Source organism: Panthera tigris, chromosome A2, assembly GCF_018350195.1.
Source record: "Panthera tigris isolate Pti1 chromosome A2, P.tigris_Pti1_mat1.1, whole genome shotgun sequence".
In the NCBI taxonomy this organism is placed as follows: domain Eukaryota; kingdom Metazoa; phylum Chordata; class Mammalia; order Carnivora; family Felidae; genus Panthera; species Panthera tigris.
The window spans coordinates 41436781-41450037 of record NC_056661.1 but is presented as its reverse complement, the minus strand read 5'-3'; the positions used below and the strand labels follow the sequence as shown (position 1 = coordinate 41450037).

General features: G+C 36.3%; 1 protein-coding gene across 1 annotated transcript in view; it reads left to right on the top strand.

The window, feature by feature from the left end:
- Window positions 1-13257, top strand: part of CNTN3 (contactin 3) — a 331683-nt gene that overhangs the window by 78907 nt on the left and 239519 nt on the right. The window contains exon 2 of the mRNA XM_042977355.1: window positions 6322-6456. Within this exon, the coding sequence (XP_042833289.1) occupies window positions 6402-6456 (55 nt within the window). The 5' untranslated portion in view covers window positions 6322-6401. The remainder of the gene's footprint in view (window positions 1-6321; window positions 6457-13257) is intronic.

The window sequence follows — 13257 nt, the reverse complement described above, 5'->3', positions numbered from 1 at the left end:
TTCTCAAAACATTTATATTTTTACAGATTTTTTTCTCATTTCAATCTGTATAATTTATATTTAATTCTATTTTGATAAGCTTCTATTAATTTCTCCATGACAAAAAAGCAAGAAATTAATCTCTAAATACATATCCATTCATATGCATATGTGTACGAATACATATGTGTGTGTGTGTGTATGTATATATATATATATATATATATATATATATATATATATATATATATATATATTCTATCTGTGTGAAAGAAATTATTTTCTATGTAATAAAGCAATTGTGTACAAAACAAAAGTTAGGTTATATCAGTCAGTGTGTATTTAGGGTAGTAAGGTGGGTGGATCCATAGGTTTGGCTTATTCTCGGAAGGGTCCTTAACCCACAACAGGTAATAAATCACTGTCGTGGTTGTTTTTTTGTTGTTTTGTTTTGTTTTGTTTTGTTTTCAGATTGTAGTCTAGTTCAAGAGAGAAGCCATAGTCAAAACAACCATGATGGAAGGTATTGGAAGTGTTGAGCTTGAAGGAATATCAGGTACTGTAGGGGTCCACAGGAGTGCAAGATGACTTCTAGCTGGCATTTGCTGTGTTTGCTGATTGTGCGGTGTAAACGCAGAACTGCTGGTGTGAACTTAACATCAGACTGAGCACATTATTACGTCCCCTCTCCTTAGCTACTAAACATTTGTGAGCTGTAGGGAGGACGTTTGTGGAGTTGTCAAGAATCTGGGACTTGGAGCCCAGCATTCATGCAAATTGAATTCCCAGCCAGTTTGGTTCCAGCAGGAAAGAGGTTTGGTATGCAGAGTAGATCACAGCATTTCTGGAAGATGTGAAGATTATGAATGAACGAATGATAATGATTGTGAATGAAAACAAAGTGAGTAGACGATGCCTGATTTCTGATCTGGCAGGATGTACAGTCTTATCAAGCCCTTAAACTTATTTATTAGTTGACTATCATAGTGTTATGGTTGCATTCCATGACAGTGATGTCACACAAATTCTGGAAGAATCAAAATACAAACTCCAAAGGCATCAAACTTTTATCCACTAATAATTGAGTATTTTACTACACAAGTCTCTAATCTGCTCAAAGGTGTTTTTTGGTTTTTTTGGGGGGAGTGGTTCATGGGGCTTGGAAACAATATGCACTCAATGAATGGACTTTGTTTCTCAGATGTCATAATTTGAGGGGTCTTTTTGCAGATGTGAGAGATATGCTAAGCAATCCTTCTAGACAAAATTGCTGTAGGGTTTGTCTCAATGAAAAAAAGAATGCTCATTTGGTGCCTATTACTCTGATACAAAAGAAGCCAGATCATTCTCACGCCTAAACTTCCACCACATAAAGAAACTTAACTCTGAGCATTTGCCAAGAGTACATTCAAAGTTGCTCATATACTTTTAATATTGTAAATATATATCAATATTTCATGATCTGCAATCTTAGTAGCAATTTCATAAGGTATATGACAAAAGCCACAAATGGCCTCTTCTTTTAGAGCAACCAGGAACAACTATTTAAAGCATTTTTGGTTTTGAGTCCAAGGTCTAGCATTTTTTAGCTCAGCTGACATTAAGAATAGATAGTACAGTTGTCAATATGTACTGAATTTGGGGGCTATTTAAAGATTGCCATGAGAAACATGTTGTGAATATATTAAGCTGTTGCCCCCAGATGCAAATGCCTATTAGAGAAAATTCTAAAGGCTATCTATTTTTTCTTTGATTTAAAGCATTCCTTTACTAGTTGAATATTCCTGATATGGCAGATGACATTGTGATTTGTATTTGTCTTGCTTAAGTAGCTTCCTTTGTATTTATTTTAGCTTGGTGATTTCACAAGTGGGACAAGATTTTATATGTCCTTTCTCTCTGTAACAATACATGGCAATGATGAGAAGTCAGATCATGATTGTATTAATTACTCTCATTATTTATAAAGTTAATGCCCTACTTTAGCACTCATTAAAAATGGGCAACGTCATTTTTAAAAATAATGGTCCTGAATGATGTTTTATCTCCAAACCTTATACAGTGTATTTCTGTGTGTGTGTGTGTGTGTGTGTGTGCGTGCGCGCATATAAAAGAATATTAGGATATATGTTTTGCTTCTCTTACGTCAGATAGATTGCCTAATATTGCTCAGCCTCTGATTTCTATGAATTTGAAGGTAAGAATGAAACTGGCATGTTGTAAAATGTTTTCTTTTCATCCTTTTAAGCCTGATGCAGGCTACATTATGTCTGATTTGAATGTTTGCTACAAATCCTATCATGGCAATTACTGGTTAACACTGCACTGACTTTTCAAAGGGCTTTATCTTGATACTAATATTCTTAGCCAAGCAAAGAAGGTCTATAGCCAGGCATTATATATCTGCAGTCTCATTTTATACCACACTCAACCTGGCTGCCTGCATTTCATCTCATTAGCTTTCTTTTTGTTTTAACAACAAGCCATGAACCCTTAAGACCCAAGGCCTTTGCATATTCTATTCCTCATGTCCAGAGATGAGTGCCAAAATATGTAACCAGCAGTAGGGCATGGGCACTGACCAATCACAAGTGACATGGGCTAGAGCAGGATTCTGGAAGCCCCCTGCAGAGCCAGGTATTAACCCTTTAGGTTGTGGATCCAGGGTGTTGGGGTGGGGTTCTAGGGAAATTCTTGGGAGATGAGGTGATAGGTGATTGGACAAGGTCCAGAAAGTGACTACTCACCTGCCTCTTTACCATCTCAAAGCCATACCAAATATTTGTCTATAGCTGAAAAATCACAACTCTGATTATATAGTCTCTTCTTTTCTCATTTCTTCATAGGACCTTTCCCTGACCTTACTGAAGGGGGCCATGGTCATTGAGTCTTTCATACAAACTTCTACTTCTTCATTATACCTTTCATAGTGTCTTGTTTACAAATACTTTGTAATTATTTGAATCATGTTTCACTCCCATTAGGTTATGGGCAGGAATTCCTGAGGGCAGGAATCATGGAATTATCTGACAACCCAGTCCCCACTGTGTCTTCCTTGAGAATTGAAATCTCAGCCTCTAATAGGTGCTCAATAAATATTTGTTGAATGAATGAGTTTACAAAAAAAGACTTTATAGAACTTCTTTGAACACATTTATACTTTTAAAATGCAGCAGAGATGCATGTTACTTTGGGGATGTGATGTTGGGAAGATAACATTTTTTTTAAGTTACCATCTTTTTAATGCCTTTAAATACATTTTCCGGAAATGATTTTCAAACGGTGGCTAGATCCCAAGCTGTGACTTATCTTTTCGTTCTAGTAGAAATGCTTTCACTCACTTGATGTCCGGTACAAAGATTTAATCTCCTGAATTGAATTATTCATTGTTCTTAAAGCTCAGCAAGAAACATTAAAACTTAAAACTTGAAAGCTACTACTATATATACAGGATATTTGGAACATTGGAGCAACCAATGATGAATGAGCTACTGTCCTACCTTCAGAGAGTTATCAGTCTAGTAATTTTCTCCTTATCCGAATTACAAGTATTCAGAACATTTTATTTCTCCATTGCAATGTCAGAACAGAGGCCATTTATTTTGTTCGCTATATGGTATATAGCAAAGCCTCTCATATATATGTGGATTTTTTAAAACTCAACTTGGGGCTTAAACTCACAACCCTGAGATCAAGAGTTGCATGCTCTACTGACTGAGCCATCCAGGTGACCTTGGATGCTTTTTAATAATGATTATGTTGATGGTACTACAGGATGCTTTGCTAAAGTTTGTCTTTTTGTTTTCCTGAAAATTCCAACTACTTGTACTTTTTACGTCTGTTATTTTGTTATTACCAAATGCTTTCCAAGTTTGATTTAGTGTATAAACTGGATAGCTTTAACTCCTCAAAGGAAGAGATAGCAATTCAATTACTGTTATACTCCTCAAGCCCTTCCTGTTTTTAAGACTTACCCACTGTTTCCAGACTGTAATACATCTTGCAATCACTCCAAAACGTTTTATGAATCTTCGACACATCATGTATAATATTACTGCACTTCATGTTCCCACCTCTTTTGTGACTGTCATTCTATTTTATTTGAGAGTTTATTTCTTCCTTTTCTACTTTATGTGTGTGCACGTGCATGTGTACATGTGTGTGAGTTTGTGTAGTTTGTGTTACCTTCTCATTATTTCTGGACTACTTTCCTCATATGCATGATTATGGTGTTTATAGTTGTCAGTTATAAGTTACCTGTAATCTAGAATGATTTCAGTTATCATTCAAGTTAGTAACTGAAAACAATCATGGACACAAAATGCACAACTGATTGAGAAGAAATAAAAGAAGGAAGGCTCGGTATCGGAAAGCCTTTGATCCAAGTAGGGAAACTCAACCACTGGAAATACTTGAGAAGTGTAATGATTGATGGGGACAGAACATGTATCTCCACTTGTATGCTTAAATCATTGAGTAATTTCAGCCATCAGTCTTTTGGGGTCTGATCGTATTGAAAATGGCTTCAAAAACTCTCAGGTTCATGTGCCTGCTGTGACAGACACTATGCCTTCCCCAGGCAAAACTAGACTAAACTACTGTCTAGTTTTTTTATCATGTCAATGCACACACCACTTCCAGTTGTCACCATATACATTTCTTTACCTGAAGGCATGTTTTTAGCAGTGGAGCCATTATGCTCTCCCAGGGAGAGATTAGAAGTTTTGGGTAATTAATACTCCCTGAGGATAGCCTCCAAACAGTGACTAATGGGGACTGGTGTATAAGTACCCCAGCTCCCTTATCCCTGGGCAAGGATAGCTCTGGGCAACTCCACGATAACTGTTGGATGACTCTGTGGCATCTATTCTGCCTGGGCTGGACCTCCAGAGTCTCCCCAGTGGGAGTAAGCTCTAGTCCTACACAAGGATCAGTGACTTTATTTCTTACCCTTTATTGGCTGCCTTCCTCCCCTGTCTCATTGCTTCATACCCTGACTCTTTTTGTCCTTCACCACCCAGGTAGACTGCTTGCACTTGAATTCATTTAGCAATGTTTGCATTAGGGGAACCCAAGACACAAGCAGTTGGTAGTAATGGGGCAAGTGAGAGATGGTCATAGATACCATGATACAGTAAGTTACTCACCTGCAGTTCTTAGAACAATTGTAATTCCACCTGTTTCATATTCCCATGGATCAAGTCATACTTAAATCCTAGCATTTTTGTTGTGTTTCCACCACTTACATCCCCCCCAAGAACATATATTAGATTACAAGTGCATAAGAATACCACTAGAGGAATGACTGATTTAATATATTATTTTAAGTGTGTAACTTACAGGTTATCACATTTTCACTCATGGCATTGTTATTATTTGGACACACTTCATTCTGACTGAATACATCACAGTGCATGTCAGGATCCCATGATAAACCACCATTGTCTTAAGAAAGCTGACATTTTCTCTCTTGCTCAGCAACAAGTAATATCGCTCAATTCATAGCAGCTGCTGAATCACAGTTGTACACCTTTTCTCCTAACGTGGATGATAGTCAAAGTCATTAATTCCCCTGTGTGGAACCAGCTGAGTGTCAGCAGTCCAGAAAAGATTCTCCAATTTTAGGTGTGCATATCTAGCTTACTTGATCATTAACCATAACATTAACTAGTGTCAAATGGCCACTGAAAAGTGACACAGGGTATTCAGATAATTATTTTCTCTCAATCAGCACATTGAAGTTTATGAGAAATCAAGAAAGAAGAAAATCATTTCATTTGCAAGATTCTCAGACCAAACAATTTCCACCGTTCACATTTTTGGATCTGTTTTATGTAGCATATGTAATTAGGGGATTTCTGCAATTGTATCTGAAAAACAGGCTTAATTTGAGTATTGATAATGCTATTTATAATTTATATATCTTATTAGGGATTCAGAGACACTGCAAATGGTGCTTTAAGATGTTTGCTGATTTGACTCTTAGTTTCACCAAAATGTTATCATTAGAGAAAATGAGAAAAGTTAGAATTTTAGGGTAATATGTTATTTGTTCTAATTATTATCTATCAAAAGTTTTAATATTTAATATGTTAATATTTAATATTTTAGTATTGTGAACATCTATAATTCTGTGAAGCTGCTTCTATCTGCATATCCATTATATAAAGTGTTTTTAAAGTCTGTACACTTCATACATCTCTTTTGTATCAAAACAGATTCAGTTCATTTCAGAATTTTGAGTGACCATGATGAATATAGTTTTATGAAAAGAAGAAAATCTGTTTTTAAAAGCAGTATGTTTTTTTTTAAGCCTAACTTCTTTGTACATATATTTTACAGATTAAAGGATTTACCTGAAGACAAAGCATTCTGTTCATCAGAGACTGGACAAGAGTTACTCTTGCTTTTGGCAATTAAAGATGATGTTGTCATGGAAACACTTGATCCTGCTTTCATTCATTGGCTGCCTAGGAGGTAACAATAAGCTGTATTTTCTAAATTGAGGTTGGAACTCTACTTGAGTCCTATGTTAAATAATTTTTAAATGTTGAAGTAATACTCCACCAGTAGCAAAGAAAACAAATATTTTTCCCAGAAGGAAATTTTCATTCCTTCTGAAAATTGGATTCTCTTTCCGTCCCCCCCATTTTTGCAAGATATTTTATCCCCATAGCAAATATAATGACACCTAAGAATATAGACCTACTGTAGTAGTATGATTGAAGAGCTAATCAGAATTTGAGAATGTTAATTCATGACTTTTTTCGCAAAAGGAGCTAAAATTTGTAATCTCTCATATACAAAGGAGAATATAAGTTTTAACGCCAGTATTTTCATATCTAATATTAAAAACAATATGATTTTTACTTTAGCAAATAACTTATTTTAGGGATCAAAAATTAACATAGGCTACTTTTTTTTTAATTTTGGGGAAATTTAAAATCTAGAACAAAGTACAAAAATGGATAATCTCATGTCTATCATACAAAAGAATCTACTGTAAATTATTTGACCTTTCCTTTTTTTTTATTTTCCTTTTTTTTTTATTTTCTAAGTTAGAGAAGGATTTTTTAAAATAGAGTGGTATATATACCACAATTAGTTTTTTTGGTTTCTTTTATCATTTTCCTTCTTTGCACCTATAAAGGTGCTAACCAGCACCTACAAAGTTGAAGGAATAGTGTAATGAATACACACATATGCACCATTTATATTTTCTGTATTTGAATACTGTGCCATTTTAATGTATTCTGTGCGTATGTGTATAAGTGTGTGTGTGTGTTTCCTTTATTTATTTGGCTAACCCATTTGAAAATAAATTACAGGGGCCATCACCTCTTACCCCTAAAAAGCATAGCACCCATCTCCTGAGAAGACAACCAATTTTCTACCTCAACACAGTTTCTTTATGATACCTAAAGAAACTAATTAAAAAAGCACGCTGTCATTTTTCCTTTCTAAGAAGACAAATTGGTGTGGAATGAGGCCAAATGCATTGTTTTTGGTTTTTGTTTTAATGTTTTTATTTATCTTTGAGACAGAGAGAGAGACAGAGCATGAGCAGGGGAGGGGCAGAGAGAGAGGGAGACACAGAATCTGAAGCAGGTTCCAGGCTCTGAGCTGTCACCACAGAGCCTGATGCCGGGCTTGAACTCACAGACTGTGAGATCATGACCTGAGCTGAAGTCGGATGCTCAACCGACTGAGCCACCCAGGCGCCCCCAAATACATTGTCAAATAAAACACGTGTTGCTTGAAGACATGCATATATTGGAGTAGATTTTTGAGCTCTCATGTCAGACTTAAAACATTCTTCAAATAGTTAAATGAAAATCTATGGCAAAAAAATTCATAAATCAGAGATTATAAATTAAAACCTCTACCTTTTAAAGTAAAGTTTTTGGTTTTTCAAAGTGGGTGTTCCTTTTTAATGTCTCAGTCTTGTTTTTTTGTTTTGTTTCGTTTTTAAAACTTGTTTATTTATTAAGAGAGAGCAGGAGCATGGGTGGAGCAGAGAGAGAGGGAAAGAGAATCCCAAGCAGGCTCCACACTGTCAGCGAGAAGCCAGATAAGGGCTCCATCTCACGAAATGTGAGATCATGACCTGAGCTGTAATCAAGAGTCAGATTCTTAACCGACTGAGCCCCCCCAGGTGCCCGTCAATCTTGCTTCCAAATCACTTTCTTTGACTGCTACTAATCTGCATTGAAGAACAAAGGACCAACTGTTTACAGATTTCTGCCTTTTCAAGTGATCATTGGAGAAAGATCAACACAGATATCCAGACTAAAATATTTTTTTTCTTGAATTCTTTTCTTCATTTACACAGTTTCAAATTTGAGTCCTGTTGTTGTAGAGGGACCAAATTGAAAGAGATTGTACTACAGCAATATTATTATTCACCACAGCAACTTTCATAGGGCAACCCCGAAATTTTCCAATTTTTTGAAATTTTCCAATTTTTTCCAATTTCCCAATTTTCCAGTTAATTTCCAATTAATTTTCCAAATAATTGAAAAGAAGAAGATACTCTCAGAAAGTGAAAGTGTAGCAACAGAAAATGAGATCAGTTTATCAGTGGTGTAAAATGTTAAGTTATAATTTTATATAGTGTTCAGGTTGTATGTATTGTTTCAGCATGTTTGAGAAATGTTTTACAAATTTTGTTTTTGCAAATTTATAGAAAAAGCAGTGTCTGTTTTGCTAAAATCTTAGGACTTCATAAAACAAGTTAAAGGTCAACTTGATTCTCTGGATAAAAAAGGTTTTATATTGATAAAAGTTTGTTGATAAAAAAAATTTAAGAGGGAGGCACCTGGGTGGCTCGGTCAGTTGTGTCTGACTCTGGATTTCAACTCAGATCATCATCTCACAGTTTGCGAGTTCAAATCCCACGTTAGGCTCCATGCTGACCGTGTGAAACCTACTTGTGATTCTCTTTCTCTCTTTCTGCTCCTCCCCTGATATCTCTTTCTCCCTCTCTCTCTCCCAAAGTAAATAAACCTAAGAAAATTAAATAAAAATAAAAAGCTTTAAGGATTTTTAAGGAAGAATTATATTAATTGATATATGATACATTTATACAGAATGTTATTTAAAGAATTGATCATCTTTATAATTATGGAGAAGAATTGGGCTCTTACCAATTTTCTAAAGACTGTTGATTATATATAATACTTTACCTACTTTAGTACTCCTCTAGGATCTATATAAAGCTTACTTTAAAAGATTGGTTTGTGAGTGTGATATTCTGCTAACCAGTATGGGTCATCGTCTATGTTTTAAAGTTAAAAATCTGTTCATGATTTAGGGGCTACCTCGTAACAATGGCAAGTAAAAACCCACTGTGCAAATTTGCTTACTTAGAGTAGTGTTTAGCCAATGATATAAATCCAATAAATGCAGCAAATGCTTGGTAATACGTGTTTGCTGTCTTCTCATATTTCAGCTTTTCATTATCCATTATTTTGTGCAGTTTTTCATTTCCTTCTATTGTTTTATCTCTGCATGTTTCCCCCACAACAAAGAGGCAAAAGTAATTTCTAGCCAGGACTTTTATTCTAGAATAAATTTGATTGATTTTCTTCTTCTTCAAAAAAAAAACAAACCACTAAGCTTCATTCATTCTTTTTTTTTAATTTATTTATTTATTTTGAGAGAGAGAAGTGTGTGTGGGGGGAGCTCACATGAGTGGGATAGGTGCAGAGACAGAAAAGAGAGAAAAAGAATCCCAAGAAGGCTCTCTACACAGAGCCCTACATGACGCTCAATCTCTGGAACTGTGAGATCATGACCTGAGCCAAAATCAAGAGGCAAGATGCGTAATGGACTTAGCCACCCCGATGCCCATAGGCTTCATTCATTCTTAAAGAAATACTTTTTTGGCATCTGTTTATTCAACCCATATTGTTTTCAGTGAGGAAAATGGACAGAGCTCTTTGTCCTTGGTGCTTACATTCTGGCATGTGACGGGGAAAATGCCATTGAATTAGAAGATGCTAGTGCACTGGGGAAGAAAAACAAAATATTGTGAGTGTGGGAGATTGAGATGTGGGTTGCCATTTTAAATAAGATCAGTCCTCCTCGAGAAGGTGATATTTGAACAAAGACATATAGGTGAACAAGTTGACCTTGTAGATATTTAGAGAAGAAAGCTCCAGGCAGAGTCAATAGCCCATGCAAAGGTTCTAACATATGACAAGCTGGGTGTTCTAGAAGCAACGGGAAAGCTGGCATGGTCAAACCAAGAGAGAAGCAGTAGGTGAGAGCCAAGGGGTCCTGTGGCAATGGATGCAGCAGAAAATAAAGCAATGGCTGAGAATGAGTAAATGACAATATTTAGAGCTTTTGCCCTAAATGGCCCCTAGTAGACACAGTGTGTTTGAGCAGAGAAATGATGTGATCTGACTTATCTTTTAAAAGGACCTTGCTAGATGCTGTGTTGTGGATTAATTGTAGAGGAGCAGAGACACTAGTTACAAGTTAATGTAATAATCAGGCAGGGGGTGATGGTGGCTGACTCCAGGCTGATAGCAGCTGGTCAAATTTGGGGTGTATTTTGGAGGTAGAATCATAAAGATTTGCTCGCAAAATAGATGTGGGTATGAGAGAAAAGGATGAGTCAAGGATGGACTCGAAGGCTCTCTGTCACCTTGTGTTTAGAGCAAATTATCTCTGTCCATATCCAGAAGTGTGCCTCATGGAAGGAATGAAGACCCAGCCCAAAGCACAGGTAACAGTTTTCCACTAAATAGTGGGTAAAAAAAGTCAATGTAATGGATCATGACCACTGTTTTTTATTAAAGTAGGTAAATTAGAATTAAAAAGGGATGGAGTAGAATATATCAGCATGCACTGGTCATTCAGTAAATATTTTCTGCTGAACACTTCCAGACATTTGGAATACAGCAGTGAAACAAAACCAACAATACCCCAGTCCTCCTGGTGCCTTCCTTTTAATATATGTGTGTTGAGTCCTCATGTTACATATATTTCTTACTGAGTTGCTGTCAAAAATGTTTAAGAGCCAGAGACCTAAGTAGAAACGAAAGACAAAAGAGAACCCTCCAGCATTTTGAGAAGAAGCCAGAAAAGGAAGGAACATGAGGGTGAAGAAAAAATAGTAATGACAGCAAAGTTAATAATACTAACAATTTTTTAATGTTTATTTTTGACAGAGAGAGAGACAAAGAGCAGGAGGGGGAAGGGCAGAGAGAAAGAGGGTGAACACAGAATCTGAAGCAGGCTCCAGACTCTGAGCTGTCAGCCCAGGGCTCAAACTCACGAACCACAAGATCATGACCTGAGCCAAAGTCCAATGCTTAACTGACTGAGCCACCCAGGTACCCCAGTAATACTAACAATATTAATAAATGGAACCTCATTCATTGAGGTGCTTTACTTAGCTCATCTAATTTACAAAAATACAATGAGATAGATATTATTTCTATCTTAGAGACAAGGAGAACAGTCTCTAAGTTTTTAAGTAACTTTCCTAATCTGTGTGGTTATATCAAGATTTTTATTGTCTTTGAAACCAAAGTGTAGTCCCTTAATCACTAGTATTTACTATTTCAATAATTTATTTTCTGGAATAAAGTCAGGGTATAGGCCGTGGAGTAGGAATCCTCAAGAGCTCAAGGAGATTGTTGTCTCACTACTGAATTACTTATTAGTTAATTGCTTAACTATAGGAGAAACTCTAGATGTTCACTGTCCAATGTGGAAGCCACTAGCCACATGTGACTAGTCCATATTGAGATGTACTGTAAGCACAAAATGGGCACACGAATTTTCCTACCTTGGTACCAAAACTTTTAAGATTTAAAAACATCTCAGTAGTTTTATACTGATTAGAGGTTGAGATGATAATATTTTAGATATATTTCATAAAGTAAAAATATTAAAATTTCACTTGTTTCTTTTAACCTTTTTAAATGTGGCTCCTAGGAAATTTAAAATATGTGTGGTTTCCATTATATTATTTTGAACAGCACAACTCTAGACATTTATGAAATAGAAACCTGACCATTTTGCAACTGTTTTTACCATGTAACTAGCCCAACAGGAAACCAAATGAATTAAGGAATTGGGATTTGTTGATTTCGTATGAAAAGTTGTAAATACTTCCTGAGAGTGTTTTGCCTACAAATACTGAATCCTTTATAGGTTGAGTTCAGATTTCAAGTGTCGTAGCTTGGTGAATGTAGACAAGTCCTTAATGAATGCATTTGGAAATTCTAGACTTCACAGTCTATATTCTGTTGTGGTTTTAGTTTTAATTTCCTAGTGGGACTAGCTAAGTAAATATGTCTTTTGGAAAGAGGAATTTCCTTGGGTAACTAAAATCATTGTCGATGCCTAGTTAAAACACCACCATGGAAAATACTGTATTTCTGTAAAAGTTCGAAGTTATTCTTATTTCATCAAATTGTTCTTTTAAAATTTTAGTGAACAACCAATACATTGGGATCTACTAATACTGTGTAATACCTAGAAATGAGTTGTGAAAGTAAGTAGCCAATAATCTAAGAAGAGAGGATGATCTTCAGGTGTCCTTGACCTTCTTTTCATGGATATTGTGGTAGTGTCTCCAACGTCTACTCTGTTCTGCAATCATGAAACAGCCATGAGACTTGGAAGAGATTGATACCCTGCAAAGCTCCAAGATGGACCTGTCTCATTTGCCCCAATGATTAGCCTAAGCTACTGAGCTCATGGCAGTTTTTTTACCATAAGATTTTATGTTCGCACTTTGTGGAAAGTGCCCTATATCCTAGTGTGTCCAAGTGAGGAATCCTGAAATCCTGATTGCCGTAGGTGGCCATCCTGCAATCACTGGCGGGGGCGGGGGGGGGGTGGGGTGGGGGGACAAAAAAAAAGCCTGAGGGAAAAGCTGATTCTGTGCATACAGATCAAACATAGCAGAAAGAACCAGCTCTTCAGTGATACTATCCTTCCATGGCCCCACCCTGGCTTAAACAGCATAAAAAGCAGTAAATGCCCTCCTCCAACACATGTGCCCTCCCCAACCTGGCCCAGTCTTTATTCTGCAGAGCTACATTAACCCCTGAACTTCGTTTGCCTCTTCCAAGACCTATGAAGATAGCATATGTTTCTCATTGCATCCCGAAATCTGTTATAACTGAGAACATAGATCATGCTTTATGAGATGATTTAGATCATCTTGATTAAATAATTGATTTTATTTATTTTTTTATTTTAGAGAGAGAGTTCATGAGCTGGGGAGAGGGGCAGAGGGAGAGAGAGAAAATC